Here is a 25,534-nt window from a genome sequence, read left to right as displayed (position 1 = left end):
ATTGAAGTCCATAGTGGTATACATCAACTGAGCATCTGGCCCCACATTTATTTCTGGCAACTTTTAACCTACTATTGTTACAAGTAACACCTAGATCCTGGTTCTGCAAAGACATATGCATAACTTTCAACATATGCTGTCATAAACATACAGCTAAGTGTAGCATAAAATCCCTCCTTTACCTGTAAGGAGTTAAGAAGCTCAAATAACCTGGTTGGCACCTGACCAAAAGGACCAATAAGGGAAGAAGATCCTTTCAAATCTGTGGGGGAGGTTTTTTGTTTGTGTTTTCTTTGTTGTTCTCTCCAGGACAAAGAGAGACCAGGGCAGAAAAAAAACCCTCTCCTAAAACCCTACCTGAAATAAGCATCTAGATTACAAAAATTGTAAGTAAAGCAAGGAAATGCATTAGATTATCTTTTGATTTAGCTTGTGAATTTTCCCTATGCTAAGAGGGAGGTTTATTCCTGTTCTTTGTAACTTTAAAGTTTTGCCTAGAGGGGAATCCTCTGTGTTTTAAATCTTATTACCCTGTAAAATTATCTTCCATCCTGATTTTACAGAGGTGCTTCTTTTACTTTTTCTTTATAATAAAGTTCTGTTTTTAAAAACCTCATTGGTTTTTAGACTCCTAAAGAACATAAGAACGGCCATACTGGGTCAGACCAAAGGTCCATCCAGCCCAGTATCCTGTCTACCAACAGTGGCCAATGCCAGGTGCCCCAAAGGGAGAGAACTTAACAGGTAATGATCTAATGATCTCTCTCCTGCCATCCATCTCCACCCTCTGACAAACAGAGGCTAGGGACACCATTCCTTACCCATCCTGGCTAATAGCCATAAATGGACTTAACCTCCATGAATTTATCCAGTTCTCTTTTAAACCCTGTTATAGTCCTAGCCTTCACAACCTCCTCAGGCAAGGAGTTCCACAGGTTGACTGTGCACTGAGTGAAGAACTTCCTTTTATTTGTTTTAAACCTGCTACCCATTAATTTCATTTGGTGGCCCCTGTTTCTTATATTATGGGAACAAGTAAATAACTTTTCCTTATTCACTCTCTCCACACCACTCATGATTTTATACACCTCTATCATATCCCCCCTTAGTCTCCCGAGGGTCTGGTCTGTGCTCACCTTGTTTGGTTGGTATATTATTCTCAAGCCTCCCCAGGAAAGGGGGTAAAGGGTCTTGGGGGGATATTTTGAGGAAACAGGAACTCCAAGTGGTCCTTTTCCTGAATCTTTGTCTAACTCACTTGGTGGTGGTAGCAATCCCGTCCAAGGACAACAAAGAATTTGTGCCTTGGGAAAGTTTTTAACCTAAGCTGGTAGAAATAAGCTTAGGGGGTCTTTCATGCGGGTCCCCACATCTGTACCCTAGTTCAGAGTGGGGAGGGACCCCTGACATATGCATAGTCTTATTGCCTCTTATGAGGCCACTCAAATGAGTTAACATGAGTACATGCTGTGTTTGTAGGACTGGGGAGGTCAGACTAAATCATGATGGTCCCTTCTGGCCCTAGAGTCTATGAATGAACCTCCATCCTATTCCTATTCCACTTGTGTGGGTCTTTGCCCTGGAACTGAGACACAGTAAATATGGAACCCCATGATGCCATCTTTACAGGAGTCTTTTTCAGAGTAGAGTCACATTATAAATTCAGCTGCAGGAAGTTTAACATTGGCTTTGTAGTCTTCCATCATCTTCTCTTGACCAAGTTTACTAAAAATTAAACTTTTGACTACATGGAAAAAGGCTGTGTGGGTAAACACTGGCCCTGCCCCATAAATCCCTAAAAGATAATACAATGTAACTGCATGTTTGTTTGATTTTTTAAGATTGTGTAGCAATTCCTCACCTACCATAAGTTGCCTTCTGCTTCAACAGGAGTCCCCACTTGTGAATCACCTTGTAGGGTTGGGACTTTAGGGGTCTAGTTATGCCTTAGTTCGAAGTTTTTAGTAATTCAGTGTTATCTTACCTCACAAAGCTATACATTCCTCCATTAGCAACAAAGTAGTTTCAATTGCATATTTGATTTATAGTAAGAGTCTAAACTTTTCCTACAAAATATGGTCTCAGTCCACAAACAGCTCACTGCAGGATTGGGGTTTATGACACTTTTGTCCTTACAACTGTGGGTTGGATTAATGGGGTTTGGATTTTTATTCCAGAAAGAATGAGTGATCAAATGTACTAAAAAGCCACAATTACTGTCTTGTAACAAGCTGCTTATTACCTTCAAATTGTCCCAAGAGCACTAGGAAATGGTATAAAAATTCATTTTACCTGATAGCTCACATTCAATTTGAAGAAAATGTATATAACTACTTTCAACGCTGCATCATAGCCCACAGGGACTGAACACAACATGAGGAGACTGGAAAGACTTATTATGAGTAGGGGGAAGGAAAATAAGGTAAACTGAAGGGCCATGTGGGATTTAGGATTACAGTACAGGTGGGAAAGTAAAATGTAATTCTCATACAGTACAATGTGCAAGATGATCTGGGGATTGGTACTGAATGCTCTTCAAATTAAATTATAAAATCTTATCAATTACCTAAGTCTTGTCTATTAAAACGACCTCTGGACTTTTTGCCATGTCTGATAAAAAGCATTATTCTACAACATTGTCTCCTCCTTCCATTAGTCTACAATTTTGTCTCCACTGCATTTTACACAGCAAAACATTCCACAATCCATCCATGGGGCAAAGACCCTTACTTTTTTAAGTAATACAACCAAGTTATGGAATTTTTAAAATTTATGTTTTTGTTTTTAATACAAGTCATTTCTAAAGATCAAAGCTGATTATACATCCCTTTTAAAAGCTGCAGGCCCCCAATGCAATATTTTTACAATGACCTTAAGGTTCTTCATAACTGGAAAGCCAACAATATTTTTTAACATGAACCCCATATTCCCTTTAGATATTAAAGGGAGGGGGAGGATGACACTACAAAAATCATATGGTATTTCTAGTCATGCAGCTTAGCTACCTTGAGAGGGGCTGATCTGATGGCACTGGTGCAAGGGAATACGGTCTTCAAACCTCCCATAGATCTGAGATCAGAAGGGAAAAAAATATATGGTGAAAAATTCCCTTTACATCCATGCTCCCCAGGCCTGGCATCAGAGCTGTCTCAGTTGCTGTGCTGCCACGGTGTTCCCATCTGCCACCTGCATTCCAGCTCCCTGAACACTAGTTGGGAGGAAGGTCGTGCGTAGGGAGCAGCATTAACTTCCAAAGGATATTCCAGCTCAGATTATGTCATTCTAAGAGGAAAACATGCCTGATGGAGCAGCCCTTCCCTTATTCCACTCCACACCCAAACCCCTATCTCAGCTCAGTTAGTCAGCAGGAGAAGGGCTATTGATGACAGTATAGTCTGGAACAGGATGCTGCTATTTCACAGCCTTCTCTTCTCCACACTGCCCCTCCTCTCTATTGCATAGGCCAGTGAAAAGAGCACCAGACTGAGACCAGAGTTCTGTTTTTCCTCTGTCGGTGACTTGCTGCGTGACATTAAGAGCTAGTCTACGCTAGAATCACTACAGCGGTGCAGCTGCAGGGCTGCTACTGCAGATACTCTCTGCCGATGGGAGAGAGCTTTCCAGTCAGCATAATAAATCCGCCTCTGTGAGACACGGTTGTGACATTCTGTATCTTGGGAGAGCACCCAGTAACCCCCCATATTCCTCATCTGTATATAATTGTGACATTACATATAAAGCATGCCTTGTAAGGTATCAGGGGAAAGGTTATGATCTGCTGAAAGTCATTTCTCTATCCATATATGTATATCACTAATGCATATGAAGTTAGGAGAATTGTGTTGAAAGGTTGACAGTAAAACATGCTGTAAATTGGGGAATCAGCCAGATATTATTTCCCCAGAGGCAACAGCAAGGAAAGTAACCAACATCTGGGTGGGGTGTTAAACAACCCATCAACAACCATTGTCCAGCAAGGGAGCTATAATTCATTGATTCACCTGCATGAAGCCACATAGGGGAATTGCTCAACTTTGCCTGGAGACTCAGCAATGTCCCCAGAATATGCTTGGACTTGTGCTCCCCGAGCACTGTTGGACTAAGGTTATGAAACAGAAACAGTGGCCACATGCTGGGCCTTTCCTCCTGCCCCCCACCTATGCTGCAAGCAACAAAGACACTGAGAAGACTGAAGACTCCAACAGAGGGGACCGGCACAAATTTAACGGACAAATCTGTATATTAAGGACGGCAATATCCAGTGGGGTGAAAAAAACCACTTAGTCTAGTTGTTGCCCAGTCTAATAGGGTTGAGAGTTTAGATTGAGTGCTTATATTTTATTTCTTTTGGTAACTAAGTCTGACATTTTGCCTATCACTTAATATCTATGTTTTGTAGTCAATACATTTGTTTTACTGTTTATCTTTACCAGTGAGTTTGTATGAAGCGTTTGGCAAATCTGCTCAGGTTTTGCAAAGGCTGGTGTATAGCCACTTTCCATTGATGAAGTAGTGACCTCATTAATAAATCTGCACTGCCCATCTTGAGCAGTGCAAGATGGTATATTCCTGAGATACAGTGCGGGGAGCTGGGGGGTGGGGGGGTCTTGGCTCTGGTACCTTTCTCAGTGTGATTCATGAGTGGCTCTGGAAGCACTCATGCAATCTAGCTCCACATGCGGTTGTGCTGAGCGATCACATGGGTTTGCTGCCAAAGGGTTGTGAGAGACAGCCCAGGCTGGAGAGAGTTTAGGGGGCACAGTGGTCCCACAGTCCCAGACTGCACACCAGGGATCCTGTCACAGCGGTAGTTATGTTGGCGGGAGAAGGTCTGGTTACCACACTAGTAATTAAGTTGGTGTAACTTACATCCATCAGGAGGATAGCTTTTTCACACCCCTGAGCAACATAAGTTATACCGACAAAGGCTAGTGTGTACAAGCCCTAAATAAGCCACTTCTCTGTTCCTCAGTGTCTCCATCTGTAAAAATCAAGATAATATTTACCCACCTTTGTAAAATACTTTGCGATCTATGGGGGAAAAGTGCTAAATATATGCCAAGAATGATTACTACCATGGTGCTGCTTCCCTCTGCACTTTACAGCAGTGGTTTTCAATCTGGGGTCTGCAGACTATATCTAAGGATTCCGCAAAAGGTTGTTGTTACCATTGAACAGTGGTTTTCAACCTCAGGGCCGCAGACTACGTCTAAGATTTCCAAAGGGGTCAACATCTCCATTTGAAACATTTTAGGGTTTCAACCTCAAATGCAACAAGGTTGAAAACCACTGCTTTAGAATAAGGAGATCCACAAAGTTCACAGCAGCAGGCTCCCTATTTTGATGAAACTAAAAATAGAAAGAAAAATATCAGCTTTCATTTATTAAGTATAAACACATTTCTAATAGGCTTTTCCCTTGAGCACAGCCCTGACAACATAAAATGGATGTAAACCATTCACTAGGTTTGAAAGGAACAAGCCACTGGGCCTCACGTCTGTATCTGGAGGTTTGGGGAATTAAAATATTTTACAAACAAACTTCTTTTGTAAAATGATTCAGTTATAACTGCAGAGTATCTAAAGAATTTACCTTGCTGGCAGTCCCCAAAATCCTTAGGCCAGACCTGTGCCTAGGGATGTAAGAGTGGACAGAAAATTATTACATTGCATCAATGGGGCAAGCAAAGTATTGTTTTGCAGGCTGCCTTAACATGCTAAAGCTAGCTCTGTGTGGATTGGAATATGGGCCATGAAAGCTAGCATATTTCATATAAAGCTGAGAGTGGTAAAGAGTTTACATTTATTAGTGTTTTACTTTAATGTAAGTTTAGTCAGTTCAATGGAACAAAGGTCAATATCACCATCTGTCAAGGTAAAAGCATACTGAAGATGCAGCTAATGTGCTCTTTCTGAAAAGTGAAAGGCCTAGAAGTAGACCCAAGTTATCACCTACAGATCATCAGTATTCAGGAACAATGATTAGTTAGAATGTTAGGCTATATTAAGTCAAACAAGAACAAGGGAAAGACAGGAGTAGAAGAGCATAAAGGAAATTCTGTTCAGAATATTTTGGTTTTAAAGTTAAACTAACCCGGCTCACAAAATGCCTTTCATATGCCAGATGTGCTTTCCAAAGTATCCTGAATGTCCACAAATCTGGGCTCTTCCGGACAAATCAGCAAAGCGAATTCCAAAGCCACAGTCTATTTACCCCAGGAATGCTCAGTTTCCTGTCCCCTAATTGTTTAAATCTGGAGACTATTCGCAAGAGCATCCCAACGCCTTCTAGGAACCAGGACTGCAGAGAGACGACATCTGGGTTGGCCCCTCGGCATCTCATTACGACAAAGCCACACATTCAAGAGCCACCGTCTTGCCACCACCGCGCCCTCTCCTCAGGGCGCTGGCTCAGCCATGGCGGGGCGAGAGCAGCCGGCCAGGCCAAAGGGCGCCCACCTCTCCCGTGTCGCCCCAAGCCAGGCCCTGGAGCCTGCGAGCAGCCGCCAGGGCTCAGCCACCACTGGAGCCTTCCTGGGGTAACGCCAGGGCGGGAGCTGCTCCCGCCAGGGGCTGAGGCTGGGTCACGAGTAGCCACAGGCTGCAGCATCTCCCACAGCCGATAGGGCGGGACGGAGCTAGGCTCCAGGCAAAGGCAGGGCGGGAAGTCGGGCTTATTGGAAAGCCTAGGAGGTGGGCGGGGCCTAGCAGCGCTGCTCAGCGACGGGGGGCGGGGCAAGCAGAAAGAATCAAAGACTCAACCACTTCCACCGCAGCAAGATTTAAGTTCCTTTCCCTCAAAGCGCATGCGCCTACCTGTTGAGCATGCGCGCTACCCTGTGGTCATCCGGAGAGGGGGGGCCTGTCTTCCTTTCGTCGGGGAAGATAGGCGAAATGGGACCGCGGTTTCTCGGCCTTGCTGCGCATGCGCCGAAGAAATGCGCATGCGCGCTGCGCGTAGCGCTCCGGCTCGGATGAGGGCTGTGAGGGGAGGGAGAAGTCGGTGAACGGGCTCCTTCAGCGGCGGCGGCGGCAGTAGCAGCGCCGGGGCCGGGCACTGCGGGGCTTGCGCCATGCGTCCCGTGTAGTGAGAGGCGGAAGGTCGGGGCGCCATGAACCTGCGCGGGTTATTCCAGGATTTCAATCCGAGGTGAGTCCGGGCCCTGCGCCGCCGCCGGCCTAGCCGGGGGCTTCCTTTTGGAGTCTGTTGGAAGGGCCCATGTGGAGCTGTCAGGCCAGCGTACCCCGGCCAGGGCTCAGGGGGCCTGGCTTAAATCCGGGCTCTCCCGTCTCTGTTTATCCCCCCACCCTCCCGGACCCCTGTCCAGGGAGCTGCTCCCATCTCGCCTGAGCTTTCCCTTCACGCCTGGTGCCCGGCCACGGAGGGTGGCAACACAGCACCTGCGACCCTTCGCAAGCCTAGGACCTTTCCCAGACCCGACCAAGCGCTCTGTGTGGCTGCAAAGCTTTGTCTCGTCAACAGAAGTTGGTCCGAGGAAAGACAGGACCTCACCCACCTTGTCTCTCTAACGTCCTGGGACCCAGACGGCTACCACAACAGGGCGCGTAACACGGCTCCGTCTGCTACGGGCAGAGCCGTGTGCGCTCGCAGGTGCTGCCGGGGCCAGGGTTTCTGAGCGTGGTTTCGTGGTGTAGCCTGGCTGAGGACGCAGGCGATCGCTCTGACCGCTTGAAGGCATGTCAGCGGGAGTGCCAGGGGTAGGGGAGGGCGGGGTGTGCCTGAGAAAACGCAGCCCCTGCCCCAGTTATTCAGCACCTGGATGTGTGCAGTACAAACCTAGTGAGTTGTGTTCATTGGAGATACTACTGCCCAGAAAGCTTGAAGGAAGAAATAGAGGGTGCTTGATGTGTTCTAGTTAGCAAGGCTATACCAAGGGGCAGCATGGAACAAGTACAGTCAGGAGTGTGCAAAGAGGGAAGACCTGGTGGAAAAGAGGGCTTGTGTAAGGGCCCAGTTCTAACCTTCTTCCCACCCGTTGTTTCATTTAGGTACAATATTTTTCACTATGTGTGCGCTAATCTGTTGTGTAGTGTTGCTGTTCACCATTAAAAAGCTTCCTTTAAGCTTTTTAGGATAGAGTTGGGCAGTGTACAGCATCTTGCATGAATGGGACATTGATTGCTTTAAAAATAACTAACTATGCGTTTCAAGGGTGAATGAAATGGTCCTTTGGGATAAACTTGTAAAGCTCTTCAGGTTCTTTTGGAAAGAAAAGTGCTGTATAAAAACAAGTTATTTATTGTTCATCCAAAACCATGCTTGAGAGCTGCCCTAGCATTCTGGCATAGTTTCGTAGCATAGGTCCGTGTGGATTTATGTAAAAAACACATTTTGCAGAACTGAGTTCTGCTGCTGGCATAAATGTTTCATGAGCACTGTTTTCTAGCACTTTCAAGATTCAAACCAGTCCTACTCAGTTTACTTTTTTTATGCATAATGTCACTCTCTGAAATAACTTTGCTTATTTTCTAGTTACAATCCTAGTATCTTAATAACCAAAGTTAAAGATACTTAAAATTCAGTGTGAATTTTACTTTGTTTCAGTTTAGCCTTTTCTATACAAAATATTGACAAAAGATGAGCTTAATTAAGTTCATTAGTCTGTTCGACACTAAAAATCATGGATTGAACAGGGATTCTGGATTTATGGCTTATTACAACAATCTGTAACTCCCTAGTTTTACAGGGAGGCTATGACTGCAGAGGTGTTAACGGGCCACTGTACCTGTTGATGATAGCCCACTTTAATTGATTTGTCTGGTCACAGTTGGTAAGGCAACCCCCATCTTTTCATGTTCTGTGTGTATGTGTAATCTTCCTACTGTATTTTACACTCCATCCATCTGATGAAGTGGGTTTTAGCCCACAAAAGTTTATGACCAAATACATTTGTTAGTCTCTCGTTCTTTTTGCTGATAAAGACTAACACAGCTGCCACTCTGAAACCTGTACCTTGAATGGTTTCTTACATTATGTGCTAACTACTTACGCTAAATAATCTGTTCCACCTTGCATTTTGCTGTGATGCTGCGAGTTCCTTTCCCAGACCTGAAGAACAGCTATGTGTGGCTCACCATCAAGTTGGTCCAATAAAATATATTACTTCACCCATCTTGTCTGTCAATGCACAGGCAGTTTCACTGTTTTTTTCCCCTCTTGTATCGGTCGGTCACTTCCTCCTTTTGTTTCCGTGGGTCTTTCTCACAGCAATAGGGGATTTAAATTGTAAGGACAGAAGAAGAGATCAGTAAATCATCTGGTCTGTCTTCTATATACACTGGCCATAGAATTTCACTCAGTTACCTTTGTGTTGAGCCCAATCATTTGTGTGTGACTAAAGCATGTCTTCCATTTAAAACATCCAGTCCTGATTTGAAGGAAGAGTGACACTTTAAAAAATAGGAATATGTATTTGTAAAACCACAATCTTGTAGACCTAGTACCTGAAACTGCTTTAAAACTCAGTCTTAAAAAATTGTGACTAAATTTCAGATTTAGTGTTCTTTTAAATTCCAGCCTCTGTCTGATGTGATGCTTTAAGATAGAAAATGAATGTAGTGCCCCCCGCATCTTTAAGATTTTATCACATTTTAAGGGCAGTGTGCCTTGTGTATGCTAGATTGAAAATGTGTTAGCATTACACCTTTAAATCCTAATCTAGATGAGGCCAAAATGGGAGTCCATTGGAAGAAAAGGGTGTAGTTGCTGTATTCCTGACTCTGGACCTCTGGCTCTGTAGAGTGTGGCAAGGCTGTAGCAGGGAAATCTGTGCAGCTCCATTCATTGCTCTCTGAGGCCAAGAGAATACAAACACGTGTAATGGTTAAAGGAGCTGGGAGAGTGAGTAGAATATGTCACATCTGATCTGTATGTCACGATTAACCATTATAAGATGTCTTAAGAAAATGTAGAAAGTGCACTCACAGTTGTAAGGTGTGGGGGATGGTCAGGGGGATGAAAGAATCCCAGAGCACAGAGTTCATGAAGCATTTCCACTAATGGGCCTTAACTAATCGCCATAATAATTGTAACTAACTGCATTTGGTTGTACAAACTGTACAGAATAATGAATGTTTCAGGAAATGTATTGGTGCAGGGATGCTAAAAGCTGAATCATGTCTGCCATTTCAAAAAGAATGAAGAGAAGAAGAGAAATTTTATTAACTTTCAGAGCTGAGACACTTGTGCTGAATAGAGGCTTGTATTTAAACTGGAGATGCTGATCTTGTGAATGTTCTGTTAGGATTTTATGGAATAAAGGAGAGTGCTTACTGCTTGTATTATGGGACTAGGGATTGCATTCTTGATTCAGATTCTGATTTACTGGGTGGCCTTGGGCAAATCATTTAACCTCTCGGTTTCTCACTTTACCAATCTATAAACTATGTATAATTATCTCCCACAGAGAGGTGGTGTTGAAGCTTAATTACATGTGTGTAGAGCACTCTGAGATCCTCAGATGAAGGTGCTCATGAGTGCAAATTATTTTTGTCCTGTAGTAGCAAATGTTTTTTGCATATGTAATTTTATCTAACTTCTCGTGGTATGGTCCTGTTGGGATCCACTGCTAAAGGCTCCTTCCCCCAGCCTAAGGACCTGGATCCCACAGGACCTGGAAGCCAAGTGATTTCAGGGGACAACTAATAAAATAACAGGAACAGGAGTGCGGTCAAAGGGTCAAACAAAGGGAATCTGACAGGGACACCGAGCAGAGAACCCTGGACAGAGCCCACTGCTCCTTGAAGGCGTCAAGGGAGTCAGTGGACGCTGCCCAGAGGAACTCTGCCCGGATGCATGAATGGACGGGGGATCGGAAATAGGCCCCACAGTCACAGGAGTCTCCGTCGGCCAACCTCCTCTCCCTGGTTTTACAGATGGTCATCTTAGCCAGGGCCCGGAGGAGGCTGACCAGGAGGTCCCGTGGCTTTGTGGGGCCACGGATAGGGAGTGCATAGATAAGGAGGTGAGGGGAGAAGTGTAACCAGAAGCATAACAAAATATTTGTGGGGAGCCTGAATAGGGGCTGCAAGTAAACGTGTGCCAGGGTCTCCCTCGCCGCAGAAGGGGCAGGTGTCCGGGACAGGGGTAAACCACGCCAAATACACCCCCGTGCTCACAGCCCTGTGAAGGAGCCACCAACTGATATCCCCGGCGGGCCTCGGGACTAAGGTGGAATATAGGCTGGCCCACTGGGGTTCCTCACTCTCTAAAGGTGGCAGGAGGTCCTGCCACTTTGTGTCGGGGCGGGACGTGAGGGTGAGGAAGTGAAGAGTGTGGAGCACGAGCGTGTATAGATGTTTCCTTGGTGCAGTCTGGAAATGAACCGGCTGCAAGTTGTGCAGCCGGCTCACAGTGAAGGGGCGGGGGTGGTTGCGTCCACGGGACAGGGGCCCTATGAAAACGTCCGGAGGGCCTAGGGTGGAGATGAGAAGAGCATGCCCTCTCACAGGACCCAGTCAAGATAGGCCCGAGCAGCGGGTGGTAAAGCGGCCCTCACCTCCTGAACTACGCGCCGGGGAGTACGAGGTCTGGAGAACCCCATGCACCAAGCAAGCGTCAGGGGATCCAGCCAGTCTCCCCGGTTGTAGTCCAGGTGATCTCCGACTCTGGTGACTTCTGCCAGGACCAACCTCTGGCGCACCGAGCGGGACTCCGCCATCTGTACACGGAGCTGGGGATTGTGTAGCAGGGGCTCCTCGAGGAGATCTGCCCCCTCGGTGGCCGTCACGGACCTGGACGCTGTGAACAGTTTCCAGGTCCTGAGGAGGTCCTGGTAGAAGACTGGCAGCCCAGAGTGGTCTCGTGGAAGACCTCTCGGATGGCGATAAAGGAGCTGCCAGTCGTATCGGAGCCCTCGGAAGCGGTGCAGGAAGGCGTGCGCCAGCACTCTCCATGCCACACTACCTGTGCCGTAAAGGAGCCTCTGGAGGGCCTGAAGGTGGAAGACCTGGACCTGAGTGCATAGGCACTTCAGGCCCTGGCCTCCCTCCTCCAGGGGCAGGTGGAGGACCCCTGCAGAGACCCAGTGCACTCCTGGCCAAAAGAACTCCAGAATCGCTGTCTGGAGGTTGGCCAGGAAACCCGGGGCCGGGACCAGGATGTTGAGCCGGTACCAGAGCATGGACCACTCTGGTGGTATGGTGACAGGTCACTGTATTTATTGTTGAATGAGTGCATTGTGAGTGGATGAGAACAGTTTTAGATTATTAACTAGTTTATAAAATGTAGTGGTTTAAGTACTTAAAAACAACTTTTAGGTGAAATTTCCTTTATTATACATACATTTTAATCTTTAAAACCATTGAGACAGTAACTTTTGCATATCAAATTATCTTCTAGAAAAAGCAAAATTTAAATTTTCAGTAATAAATTTGATAAATTTTACAAAACCATATCTAAAAATCCTTTGTCTTTTGTAAAATAAAGAATACCTAATTAGGAAACTAAACTCATTTTTATTGTAGTTAGTTTTTGACACTCTAGATGATTTATTAAAATTAAAAATAACCATAATGAATACATGGATTACATTTATTACTTGATTTGTTTTGCAAAATGTACTTACCGGGAACATACTGCTTGTAAAATTTAACCAAGTTGTGTACTTAATGAGACTAAACAGGAGCAGTATTGTGGGAGGGGAAGTATTTTAAAAAGTCCATTCATATTCTGTACGCTTGTCTTGTAAGAATGCTTTTGATGTGTTCACTTGAAGTAATTATTTTATAGATGAGAGAGGTGTATATAAGAATATTTCATCATAAATATAATACTTAAAGCACCTCTTCAGAATTGATTAAATCTGCCCAAAGAAATTCAACAGCCATACATTTTCTGTTGTATTAAGTAATGGCCTGATTCAAAATTTCTGTGTACAGTGCAGACAGACAAGGCACTGACTGAACTGAGTTTCCTTTGTTTTCTGAAAGTATGTAAAACAATTTGCTGAGCTTCTAAGTTGTATTTTTCTTTTTTCATAGCAAATTTCTTATCTATGCATGTCTGCTGCTGTTCTCTGTTCTGCTCTCTCTCCGTCTGGATGACAAAATTCAGTGGAGTTATTGGGCTGTCTTTGCTCCAATATGGCTATGGAAGCTAATGGTAATTGTTGGTGCCTCAGTGGGAACAGGAGTATGGGCACGAAACCCACAATATCGGTAAGATTAGGACACTTGTTTTCAATGAAGGAAGAAATGTTTAACTTTTTCATAGTGAATCAAAATCTATAAGTATGCTTTTGATAACTATATAAGAAGTTATATGGAAATCAATAAAACCTGTCTGATGCTGTTTAAAATTAGTCACTGTAACACATACATGGAAACATAGCTTTATGTATGTATGGACTCTTTATCCTTATATTGTACTGACAGTTCATTTAGGAGACATGAGTTAAAAATTCACAGGCTTGTCTGCACAGTTTTTGTACCAATTTTGATATACTAGTTTTGAAGCTGATGTAATGTGGACAGAGTCATGCAGGTATAAAGGTGCTTATATTGGTGTAGTTTGTTTTTGTATCAGCTATATTGATGTAAGCATCTTTATACTTGTATAATTACATCCACACTTGGGAGGGGCAGGTTGCACCATACTAACTAGGTCATTTTATAAACAGGGTATAAACAGGGTATAAATTTTAATTGTTATAAAAACTGTTTAGATCAGCCCTAAATGTGTTTCAGCTCCTTGTGTTTAATATCCTTGGTGTTATATGTGTGAAGAGAATAGTTTGCTCAATGTTTTTTCAAACCTCAACTGTCAGAGTAAAATTATCCAGATTTACTATTTATTAAAAGAAAAATTGGTAGAAACTTAAATATATACAGAGTGGTCCTGATCTTTCCAGTGGATATGCTGGAGCCCATTGGCTTTAGTGTGGCTCTGTGCAGATCCTGCTCATCCACAAACTCAGTTTTAGGATTGAGATGTAAGGCACGACATAAGATTCCTAGGATAATTCAGCCAGTATGCAAATGGAAAAAAATCATAGCTTTAATAAAATCTCCTCCCTGTTACTGATGATACTTTCGATTTTTAAAACCTATTGAATTGTAAAGGGGATGCTTATTTTTTAAAAACAGATGTTTGCACTTTACTTCTGTTGGACAATAAAGATAAACTAGTCAGTTTTACCTTCTGGTTCCCCTGAACTATTAGGATAATGTAAATAATTAATAATACTTACATAAGCCTTGAAAGACTGTAGAAGAGTATCTAAGTATAAGCAAAAATTATTTTCATTAGGAATGTTAAACAAATTCTAATGCTATGAAAAGCAGCATTTTAAATTGTGGCCCAGGTGATACTTGCAAACCATTTTAGTTGTTTCTCATGAAGACAAAAACTCAACAAGTAGTTTAATGTCATATATGTATGTGTACCATATAATCATGTTCCCAGTAACAGAACCAAATTTACAAGAAGAAACCTCCGTTTCATTACCTTGAGGTCAGAGTTGCAGCTATCTTTCCGCTTGTCTCGTGTTTTCCAAATTGATTGTCAAGATACAATTAAGAATAAGAGTCCATATTTATGCATTTGATATGTTTCTTTGAATATACTATAGAGAAAAATAAAACTAAGAACTTTTAAGGTAGTATAGTATAACTTGTAGATATCACTTTCCATAAAAATGTGTATAATAAATAAAAAGTGATTCTCTCATATAACTGTGCACACAAAATCCATATTCTTATAGATTATACTATTCAATTTATATCTGCATGTCTGCTTCAAGAAAAATTTGTTTTGACATATAATTTAATATTTTGTTTTCATGGTGGAAATGTGTTAAGTAAGTTCAGGAGTTCATAGGATCCCCTCTCCTCATTGAGACCAAAAATATACACTATTGGTGTATTACAGTAGAACCTCAGAGTTACGAACTCCTCGGGAATGGAGGTTGTTCGTAACTCTGTAATGTTCATAACTCTGAGCAAAACATTATGGTTCTTTCAAAATTTTACAACTGAACATTGACTTAATACGACTTTGAAACTTTATCATGCAGAAGAAAAATGCTGCTTTTAATTTAATTTGAAACAAGCACAGAAACAGTTTCCTCACCTTGTCAAATCTTTTTTTTTAAACTTTCGCTTTATTTTTTTAGTAGTTTAGGTTTAACACAATACTGTACTATATTTGCTTTTTTGTTTTTTTCTTTTGTTTTGTTTTTGTTTCTGTTTCTACCTAATTGCGTACTCTGGTTTCAAATAAGGTGTGGGCTTGACCAATGAATTCATAACTCTGGTGTTCATAATTCTGAGGTTCCCATAATTAGAAGTCACTCTTTCCAGCAGCAGGTGCATCTGAGAAGTCGGAAATGTTCTTAGTTAAAAAATATAAAAGGCCTCTTTCTTTCTTTCCCTGTAAACAGAAAGAGCTAGTCAAAAATTTTCAGGTGGAATAATTTTCCATTGGAAAATGCTGATTCCACAGAATCTGAACATTGTCTGGGAATGTGTCTGATCCATCAATAGTTTCAACAGAAACCAGATAGCAGGTTGGCCTGCTGCTGTCCTGCCAATCTGTCCTGCTCCTGTGCTATCCAGGGAGCAAGCTGAAAAATTCCATTTTGGTTTTCTTAAAATTTATATTTTTTTTGTTGAAAATTTTCCTCTTGTGAAAAATGTTCGTTTTTTTTTTTTAATTTTAACTTTTCACCCCAATTCTGTAAATTTGCTTTCTCAAAGAGTGCCTGTTGTTTATGTAATACCAAATGTGTACATGGCACTTAAGAGATAGTGATTATTACAAGGAACTTTGAACTGTTATATTCAAAATGTCTTGGGATATTTGCATGATAGGATGCTTCATAATTGACACTGTTTTTTGAATTAAGGCCAATGGATTTTGATTCCTTCTTTACCCCTCTTTAGAGCAGAAGGAGAAACCTGTGTGGAGTTCAAAGCTATGTTAATTGCAGTAGGCATTCATCTGCTACTGCTGATGTTCGAAGTTCTGGTATGTGACAGGATCGAAAGAGGAACCCATTTCTGGCTTCTGGTCTTCATGCCGTTGTTCTTTGTATCTCCAGTGTCAGTTGCAGCTTGTGTGTGGGGCTTCCGACATGACAGATCTCTGGAGGTGAGACTTTGCTTTTATAGTACTAAGAACTAGGATTGTTGAATCTGAACAGCAGAATTTATTCCATATTGATTGTTCATGTGTTACCAAGAAGTGTATCAATCTGTCATATTCTGTAGCTTACCAAAACTGAGAGACCAGAAAATGAAAAATTATCCTCACTTCACTTTTTCTACTTAATTGTTCTTTACTAGGAACATATTAAATTACAACATCCATGTTCTAAACTTGTCATTATTATTGAATCTGTTTTAACAATGAACTACAAAAGTGTTTCTGTAGTATGGATTAACTTTTGTACATCTCAGAAGTGAATTTAGTGCTGTTATAAAGTGCTCCTAGACAGTATTGTCTGCTGAAATCACTTATTAATTCATAGGACCTTAGTGAAGGCTGAAGAGTCTTTTGCTTGACTGGTGCTGTCTGTAGGAGTAAGAGGTTAGCTTGTTCACACTTTGCACATAATAAGCTCTTTAGCAATATGAGAGCACAATTCTTACATTTACTAAGTTTATGGAGAACATTGAGATGTGGCATGCATGCTAGCATGTCCGCAACAAACTCAGCTTTTTAGTTCAATGAAAAAAGAAAAGGAGTACTTGTGGCACCTTAGAGATTAACAAATTTATCTGAGCATAAGCTTTTGTGAGCTACAGCTCACTTCATCGGATGCATGCGTGGAAAATACAGTTGGGAGATTTTATATACACAGAGAACATGAAACAATGGGTGTTACCATACACACTGTAACGAGAGTGATCAGGTAAGTGAGCTATTACCAGCGAGGGGGAACCTTTTGTACAATGAATTGCCTGTTTGAGGAAATTATTGCAGCACTGTTTTCAGAAGGCGATAACTATTTTTTAATACCATAGGGACTGTGCAAAAAGCTCTTTACCTTTTTAGATGACTTGACTACTTATCTCAACTGAGCATTTTTTAATGTTAGGATATACTGGATTTACCATCTTCTGGAAAAATAAGAGAAAGGAAAGTCACTTTCTAGGTAACTGGTGGACTAATTTTTAGATCCCTTGAAAACTGCAAATTTAAAAATATTTGCAAATAGAACTTTATTCTGTAGAATTCTATTTTTAGCGTACCTTAACATAAAATTTGCATAAAAGTAGTCCTCTTCTGTTGGATGCTTGATTACCACTTGATTGGCAGGATGAGTGCACAGCTGATAAATATTGGTGGAGAAAAATTGGAATCCACTCACCCCTAAAAGGTGACAGCTATCTCCCAAATAGAGTAAGTTACAAAACTCCACTGCCCAATTTACTTTTCCACTACTTTATCTCCTTAATCTCACGCTGTCTTGGTTTGTCTTTCATTGTCCCTCTCGAGGGTTTTACTACTTGTAGGTCAGGCTTTTCGTGTACTGTTAACATCCAGCATGTCCTAGTGCACAAATGTGTACTGTGCTGGTTGACGTAATGTAACTGAGGCAGTTGTTCAGCTGTCATTTCGTTGAATAGCTGCTTCATTTTAAAGTATTTTCAGTCTGCTTGATCCCACTATGAAATGGATCATGCCTTGGCACAGGTGGCCACTACTCGATAAGCCCTTGTGTATGCATGGCAGGCTGGGGAAGTTTTCTAATATATGTTTTGCTTCAGTGATTTTTAAAATCCTGTTTATCGAAGGCACTCAGGAATGCTTTAAATTTGACTCTGGCATCTCCAAACATTCAGCTGAATTTGGCAAGTGGTGCATATTAACCTAATTATAACCTAGACCTACAATTCAAAGTGCTAATGGCAAAATGATCCAATATATTTGATCAATGAACCAAGCTACCCCAGGGATAACAGCGCAATACCGTCTTAGAGGCCTTATCAACGATGGGGTTTTTGACCTTGATGTTGGATCAGGACATCCTGATGGTGCAGCTGCTATCAAGGGTTCGTTTGTTCAACAGTTAACAGTCTTACGTGACCTGAGTTCAGGCTGGAGTAATCCAGGTCGGTTACTATCTATAGAATGAGCTTTTTCTAGTACGAAAAGACCAAAAAGACAAGGTCTATATCCTAAAACAAGCCTTCCCTTATATTAATCTATACTGTAACTTTTCTTCTTGCCCTGTGTCCGCTTATTTTTCTACTCAGTTGTGGAGTTCCAGTACATAGTTACTTGAAATCCAGTCTGAAAAATTTTATTAAAATGTTACCTTTGCATGGCTAGTGGAGACTGGGTTCTTTGCTTAAAGATACAGAGTGTCACACTTATGTCTTAGAGGTCATAGATTATGCAGAATGCCCACTAAGATAACTGAGCCAGTATGAAGTAGCACATACTGTCTGACCTCTGGAAAATATTTAGATCTCAAAATCCCCTTAGATATTGGCATTTAAAATAGAAAATTTATTTAAAATCACTGGCTTCAGTTAGCCATTTTCAAAGAGTAAATTTCTCTCTGATCCCTTAACAAACTCTTACCTATTTGGGGTTAGCCCAGGAACTTTGGGAAATGGAATTCTGCCAAGTCAGATGGTATTTCATTATTTGGTCCTTTTTGAGCTAATCTGAAAGGTGTCACATTTTCAATATAATTTAGGGTTAGTTTTAAAGTACAGCTTTTACTTTTCTACTGGGGACACAAAGTAGAGGTTAATGGGACACTTGAAAAGCGTAGTGGCTTTCACTCTTTTCATTTAAAAAAACAAACAAACAAAAAAACTAGTACTTAACCTCTGTTGCTACATAAAGGAAATGTGTCCTCAGTGGAACTAATACATCTTACCAATTTTAACTTCTAAAAATGTAATCTACTTTTTACTATTCATACTGTCTTTTTGCATTTCATGCAGGAGTGTGAAACTAGACTGGTCTCCTCCTAGTTAGATTCACACAGAGGATGCCTTGCACTAGCTAAATGCTGCAGTGCAACTACTAAAGGAAATGTTAGTTTAAAAAACAGTAACTAACTTATCATTGAAATAAGGACTGGATTGGGTGGATGAAGGAACTCGTGACTAATCATTCATAACATCTCGTGTAGATATAAGTGGTGTTCATTGTTAAAGAATTGTATCATGAGTCATAAAGTTGTTCTTTCAAACTTTTTGGGTGTCTTGTGTGTACTTTATAGTGCTATGAAGTGGTTCTAATGTATTTTTGTTTTTTATTTGTAGTTGGAAATTTTGTGTTCTGTCAATATTCTCCAGTTCATATTTATTGCACTCAGACTAGACGAGATCATCAGATGGCCATGGCTTGTACGTAAATTCCATTTACTCCATTTTAAGGTTGTTTCTAAATGTTGAAGTCTTCATGCAAACATTGAATATGGTGGCCTGCTAACGAAAATGCTTTTAAGTGAAGTAAGTTATTTGCTACCAAATTGCACAATAAAGTGAAGCACGTAGTTATAATGTATAATTAGAAGTAACAAATTGTAGCTATTCATTAACCCCATTGACGCTTTTAATTAAAAAATGATCAGTGTAAGTGCAGTGTGGGTTTTTAACAAGTAAGTAATAATGTCAATATGTCCAAAGTAAAAAATGAGAATTATATTTTTGGTATCCAGTGCCAAAAGGCATCAGAGCACCATATTAGTCAAGTGTCTTAAACTTTTATTGAGCCCCTCAAGGTAAGTGTTTACCTATATTTTTTTCAGAAGGATAAACTAAGATACCGTGAAGGTAAGTAGTTTACCACTTATAAAGTGTGCATGAATAGGATATGGAATAGAATTCATGATCTGGGACTTCCTTTCCCTTGCTACTCAGATAAATTGCCTCACTAAACTACAAAAAAAGTAGAAATTAAGACTTCTTGGGAAGCATTAACTTATTATAGGCAGCACTAAAGTCTTGCTGTTGAAGTATGTTAGTAGATATAGTTTTAGTGCCAATCTTTCAATGGCTAGAGGTGCTGCTTCACGCACAACTCATGCTATTCCATGGATGTTTCTGTATACATTTGGGGGGAGGGGGGGGAGGAGAACAACCCTGAGAAATGGCTTACACAAATGGGTATCTATCTGCCTGAAATTCATGTTCAGCTTGTGTGCATATTTACACAGAGACCTAGGTCTCTATCCACTGAAAACCTGGCTACTATAGTCTGATGTTTCATTTTTATTCTTTTAGGTAGAAAACCTGTCTAAAATGTTATTGTCATGGTATTAACAAGTCCATGATCTCATTTCTGTTGATTTGCCTATTCAGCAATCATTCACTGAATAGCTGTTTTCACTATGGAAACCTGTGCTTGTGTCATTCTGCAGGGGGGAGTGAGACAGTATACCACAAACTCCAGTTAATCTCTGATCAGTTGGTGAGGAAATTGGATAGGAAAGGAAAACTGCCACAGAGAACACAAGACAAAGCAGGGAGTTAATGGGTGATGAGAGAGGGGAATGCTTTTGTATGTAAACAATATCGCCTGGTAAATAATTGGTTGGTTTAGCCAGTATTCCTACAAACTATTTCAAATCCAGTTGCAAGGAAGAGTTAATGTAAAAATATACTGAGATTTAAAATTCCAAAAAGTGGCTTTTTTTGTAAGTAGATGTAAAAAAAAAAAAAATTGCAAGGAATGTTAAGATATTACCTCACCCACCGTGTCTCTCTCATATCCTGGGACTGACATGGCTACAACTACATTGCATACAAAAAAGAAAGTTAACAGCCTGGTAGTATGGTAGTTGGTCTACTCCTCTTGCTTTAGATTCAAGAGTGAATTCAAAAGGAGACAAGAACCCTGTTTAGACATTTTTCAGCTAAAGGGACCTACTGTACACATATTCAAAACTCTGTTTAAGCACTCTGACCCCATTTATAATGTCTAGCTAAATTTTACTGAAATTGAATTCGTTTGAAGTGGTTTTAAATTGCTTCAGCTAATTGTGTTAAAGGTCCAGTCTAGACAAAGGTTTAAGAAGCTTATCTAGTAACCCAACAAAGTTGATATGGTACTTAGCATTGGTCATGGTTCATGAAGCTTTCTTGTTGTAGAGATAATCTTAATTACAAAGCATTATAGATTTACAACAAATTACTTTCAGCTATTTAGGTTTAATATGTTTACTTTTTTATTTTCTGAAAAACAAAAACTGATACAGAGTAACTCATCACTGGGAGGAAAAATAGTCAACTATCTTTCTTTTTCAGGTTGTTTGCGTTCCTCTGTGGATCTTGATGTCCTTTCTGTGTCTGGTAGTACTCTATTACATTGTTTGGTCTGTCCTGTTCTTGCGTTCAATGGACGTTATTGCTGAGCAGAGGAGAACACACATAACAATGGCTATCAGTTGGATGACAATCGTTGTTCCATTACTCACATTTGAAGTAAGCAAAAATGTGATCTTTTGTGTGTGTGATTCTCAATTAAGTTGGATGGTCCATTATTATCAAATCTGTTTCCTACAGCTGCTTCTTTTGGGGCTTCTTAAAGTATAGATACTATTCCTTATTTAGAATAAAATCTTAACTCTTAACATGGATTGGGGGTGCAGGGAGAGAAATTTAAAAATAAAATATAGGAATTTTTGCTACTTCAGTAAAAAGATCATCATTCAGACAAGCATTGGAAACTTGTTAAAGTTGAGATCAGTGGGACTTTGCATAGTGGAGGGATATTCTTGTACAAAGTAACTTGCAGGATTGGGGTCCTGCATGTAAATGTGTTAAGATCAGGGATGTGTATTATAATCAAACTGACATTTGCTTAACTTTTTTTCATTAGATTCTACTAGTGCACAGACTGGATGGACATAATGCATTCTCATATATACCCATTTTTGTCCCTCTTTGGCTTTCTTTGATAACTTTAATGGCAACAACATTTGGACAGAAAGGGGGAAATCATTGTAAGTATCTAGAAATATGCAGTATTAGATGGAAAAAGCTCATGTTGAATTCAAATATTTAATCCAGGCTTTAGCCTATTTATCAATCCTTTTCAGAAATAACACATCCTCTATGTATATTCCCCTCAACCCTTCCCTCCCCCCCCCCCCGCCAAAAGAGGGAGAGATTGGGCAAAAGGGTAGGAACAAGAAGTATTTGAGACAATTTCAATGCAAAATTTTCAATTTTGGGTACTGAGGAATGTTGTGGGGGTCTCTTTCAGTAGAGTAGAAAGTATGGCTTACGTTTCCATCAAAGCAGTCTGTTTTGTTTGGTTTTTTTAGTGGACACCGATCAAATTAAACAGGGATGAACACAGTGTGCTTAGTCAGAAGGAGCTTTGCAGCTTAAAACAGTTTTTCCTTGTGAGCCACATGTTGTGTATGTACCTCTTATTTTGAGTATCTTCTGTTATTGTTAATCATCTAAGAGCTTGATTTTGACCCCTTGGAACCACAACTTCAAATACCAACAGGGTCAACTCCGCCCTTAATCCTTCCACAGTAAATTGAGTTCCATGCTCTTTAGGGTGTAGAGGGTGGTGGTGTGTGTGTTTTTTTTGTTTGTTTGCCTGATACACACATTGAGGATCCCATAGCATTTATTGTAAGAGGATGGGCTTGTCCTGGTGTCCTTAGCCAATGTTTTGTTTTTCTGTTACACAGCATAGCAGTGTGTGGTTATCAGTTGGTTGTGACTTCTACTACAAGGGTACATTTACTTAATGGTGCAGTGAATGTATAGGCGATAAAAACCCTTTGGGATCTTTTCAGGTGAAAGAGTTAGTATTAATATTTATTATTGTAAACTGGCTTCTCTTGTTTTTGGTCTCTTTAATCACAATGTACACTAAGGCTTTTTTTTTAACCTATTCTTAGATCATAGGTAGTTTTTTCATATTCAGCTGCTGTTTGATTAATTCTTGTATTGATTCTTAGAAACTGTCAGTGCTTAAATAATATTTTTGCACCACCAGTAATAATTAAACCTATTTAGCCCTATAATAAGGAATATCTTAGCTTCATATTCTCTACTAATATGCATTAAGAGGACCTTGTGAGGACTTGATCATGAAAATATTGACTAATTTATTTTCAGCTAGTACATTCTCAATGTCTATAGCTGCTTGTTTTATCCAAGCATCTCCAGCATAGGTTGCTCTCCCAGACCTAGTTAATGTAATTAGACTTCTGTCTGAGGTATCAGAGGAACAGCCGTGTTAGTCTGTATTCGCAAAAAGGTATCTGAGGTATCGTTACTTTGAATAGTATCAGACTTCTAACTTTGTATTTCTGCTAGCTGTATAACTTTTAATCAATCTCATTTCATTTCTTTTTTGACCCTTAATCCTAAATTTGCCATCCCAAAATTGAGAGGGAGAGTGTGGAGCACTGAAGGGTCCAAGTCAGTCTTCACTTGTAGCTGTGACCACAGTGCAGTTGCAGTGTAGCCGAGGACAGAATTGGCTCAGCCTACAAGAAGGCTATATGCTGTAGATCTAGCATTGGGTTGTATATCTTATTTTATGAATATGAGTTAGGAGATATAACCCCATTCATCCCAAATGGACCCCAAAGTGCTTAACAAACAAATGTACTTAATTCCACAACTGAAATGCAGTTACCGAGGTGAAATATGGCAACTGGTCACCAAGCTTAACCTCTCTTGAGAAGAACGTCATGGGATCTTTAATGGCAAGTCATCAGGACGTTGGCTTTGTTTCATGTGAAAGATGTGGCTTTAGCAGGCACAGTACCCTTGTACACCATGCTGTGGTATTAATTAATGGAAGAGTACCATCTACTGAGTCGCCTGCACTATTTGTTAGTGTTTTGGTGCTCCACTTATGTTCTTCCTATCCACATGCTGATCTGACGCTGCTTAGCTTGTGAAATCTGATGGCATCTCGGTATATGGTGGCATAGCTGCAAGCTAACATAACCTGATTTGTATTGCTATTAGAGTATACTATGTATATTACACATTGTAAGTAACTTTCTATAAACATAACTTATCAATATCTATTTATAAAAGATTTTGGTCTGAATAATTAAATCAAATGAAATGAGAGTACTTATTTTTAAAGTTCAATTTTCTTCTGGAGTAAAACTGAAACTATTATTAATAAATATTTATGTTTTCCAGGGTGGTTTGGAATTCGCAAAGACTTCTGTCAATTCCTCCTTGAACTTTTCCCATTCTTGAGAGAATATGGAAATATTTCCTATGATCTCCATCATGAAGATAATGAAGAACTGGAAGAAACACCTGTTCCAGAACCTCCAAAAATTGCACCAATGTTCCGAAAAAAGACTGGAGTGGTCATTACACAGAGTCCTGGAAAGTATGTCATTCCACCTCCCAAGTTAAGCATTGACATGCCAGATTAAGATGAATTTAGATGGTGGACAACTGACAACAAAACTGGAACTTGGAATCAACAGCCAAATGTATTTCATCTCATGCCTTGTTCTAATTTCTTTAAGGACAGGTATTTGTCAATTAGTGGCTTGTAATGTAGATGTTGGAAATTTAGAATATGATTTCTTTCAGAGCTTTCCATATTTACTTAAAATCTCATGGTAACAAATCAAAGTGGGAACACTAGTTATAGTAAGGTTCACAAGTGGAAACAATCTGTTAAAAAAATGTACCTATAAAGTCATTACCAGAGAGATTACTCCAATACACAGATGGGGACATCAATTGTAGTGAACTGGGCATTGAAAACTTCTAATATTCTGTACCATGACCTCCAGTAACTGAAATTCATATTTTACTACACCTCATGTAAGCATTCTAAGTATTGCGTTCCTAGTGTTATGATGTTCTTTTGTCCATGGAGGTAGGTGGTTGTCTAATATGTGAACCTTCCTAGTGGACTGGTTATGTGCCTGGCTGTATAGTATTTATACAAACATTTTAGCAATGTAATATATTGTGTTCAAATTCTAGTTCTGTACAGTATAAATATTATGTAAAGGTATTTTTTTTAAAAAGCCTGTATGAAATGCATAGACTATTACAGAGGATGTCTTTCATGTCTTAACTTGGCCTCTCTTGCTGTATGTATTTAGGCATATAGTAGTATGTATTGGCATGTCTTTACCTATCATTTCCTATTCAGACATGAACACTATCGGTAACTACAGAGGCACAGGAGCATTGCACTCCTCAAGCAAGACTTGAAGGCTTTTGTTTTATATAGAATGTATAACACCTTACATGATTTGACTTAATGTAAATTATTGTGTAAATAATCACAACCTTTGCACTGACTTGGGGGTAAATGTTAACTTTGTGTTGCTTTTTCCAGTTTTATAGTCAAATTTTACTGTTAAGCAACACATTTATTCATCATTCGCCTCTTACTTCAGCTGTTCAATAAACTATTTTCTCCTACATTATGTGCAAAATCTATACCTTGTTTTCAGTGCTCACAGACTTTGTGGATTATCAATTTTGCAGCTATTGGTTAGCTGTCATAAATATCAAGATTGTACTGTTGCATAAATTACCCAATTTCATCTGTAAAACACCGGTCAGTCTAAATTATTAAACCC

At 40.3% G+C, this 25,534-nt stretch overlaps 2 protein-coding genes across 3 annotated transcripts in view; one reads left to right on the top strand and one right to left on the bottom strand.

Annotated features, from left to right (window-relative positions):
- Positions 1 to 6,603, bottom strand: part of IDS (iduronate 2-sulfatase) — a 45,440-nt gene extending 38,837 nt beyond the window's left edge. The window contains exons 1-2 of one of the 2 annotated variants that reach the window (XM_048865008.2): positions 6,094 to 6,603; positions 5,593 to 5,632 (exon numbers count right to left, since the gene is read on the bottom strand). The gene's annotated coding sequence lies outside the window, so the exon portion shown is untranslated. The remainder of the gene's footprint in view (positions 1 to 5,592; positions 5,633 to 6,093) is intronic. The other variant, XM_048865011.2, reaches the window with a different exon arrangement.
- A 344-nt stretch (positions 6,604 to 6,947) lies between these two features.
- TMEM185A (transmembrane protein 185A) lies at positions 6,948 to 25,373 on the top strand. Its single transcript, XM_048865000.2, has 7 exons — positions 6,948 to 7,149; positions 13,002 to 13,178; positions 15,903 to 16,110; positions 19,248 to 19,331; positions 21,234 to 21,410; positions 21,808 to 21,931; positions 24,117 to 25,373. The coding sequence occupies exons 1-7, from the start codon at positions 7,112 to 7,114 to the stop codon at positions 24,359 to 24,361; spliced, it is 1,053 nt and encodes a 350-aa protein (XP_048720957.1). The 5' UTR covers positions 6,948 to 7,111; the 3' UTR covers positions 24,362 to 25,373.
- The last annotated feature ends 161 nt before the right edge of the window (positions 25,374 to 25,534 follow it).

Source organism: Caretta caretta, chromosome 9 (assembly GCF_965140235.1).
Source record: "Caretta caretta isolate rCarCar2 chromosome 9, rCarCar1.hap1, whole genome shotgun sequence".
Lineage (NCBI taxonomy): Eukaryota > Metazoa > Chordata > Testudines > Cheloniidae > Caretta > Caretta caretta.
The sequence above is the reverse complement of the archived record's forward strand: the minus strand, read 5'-3'. Positions and strand labels throughout refer to the sequence as shown.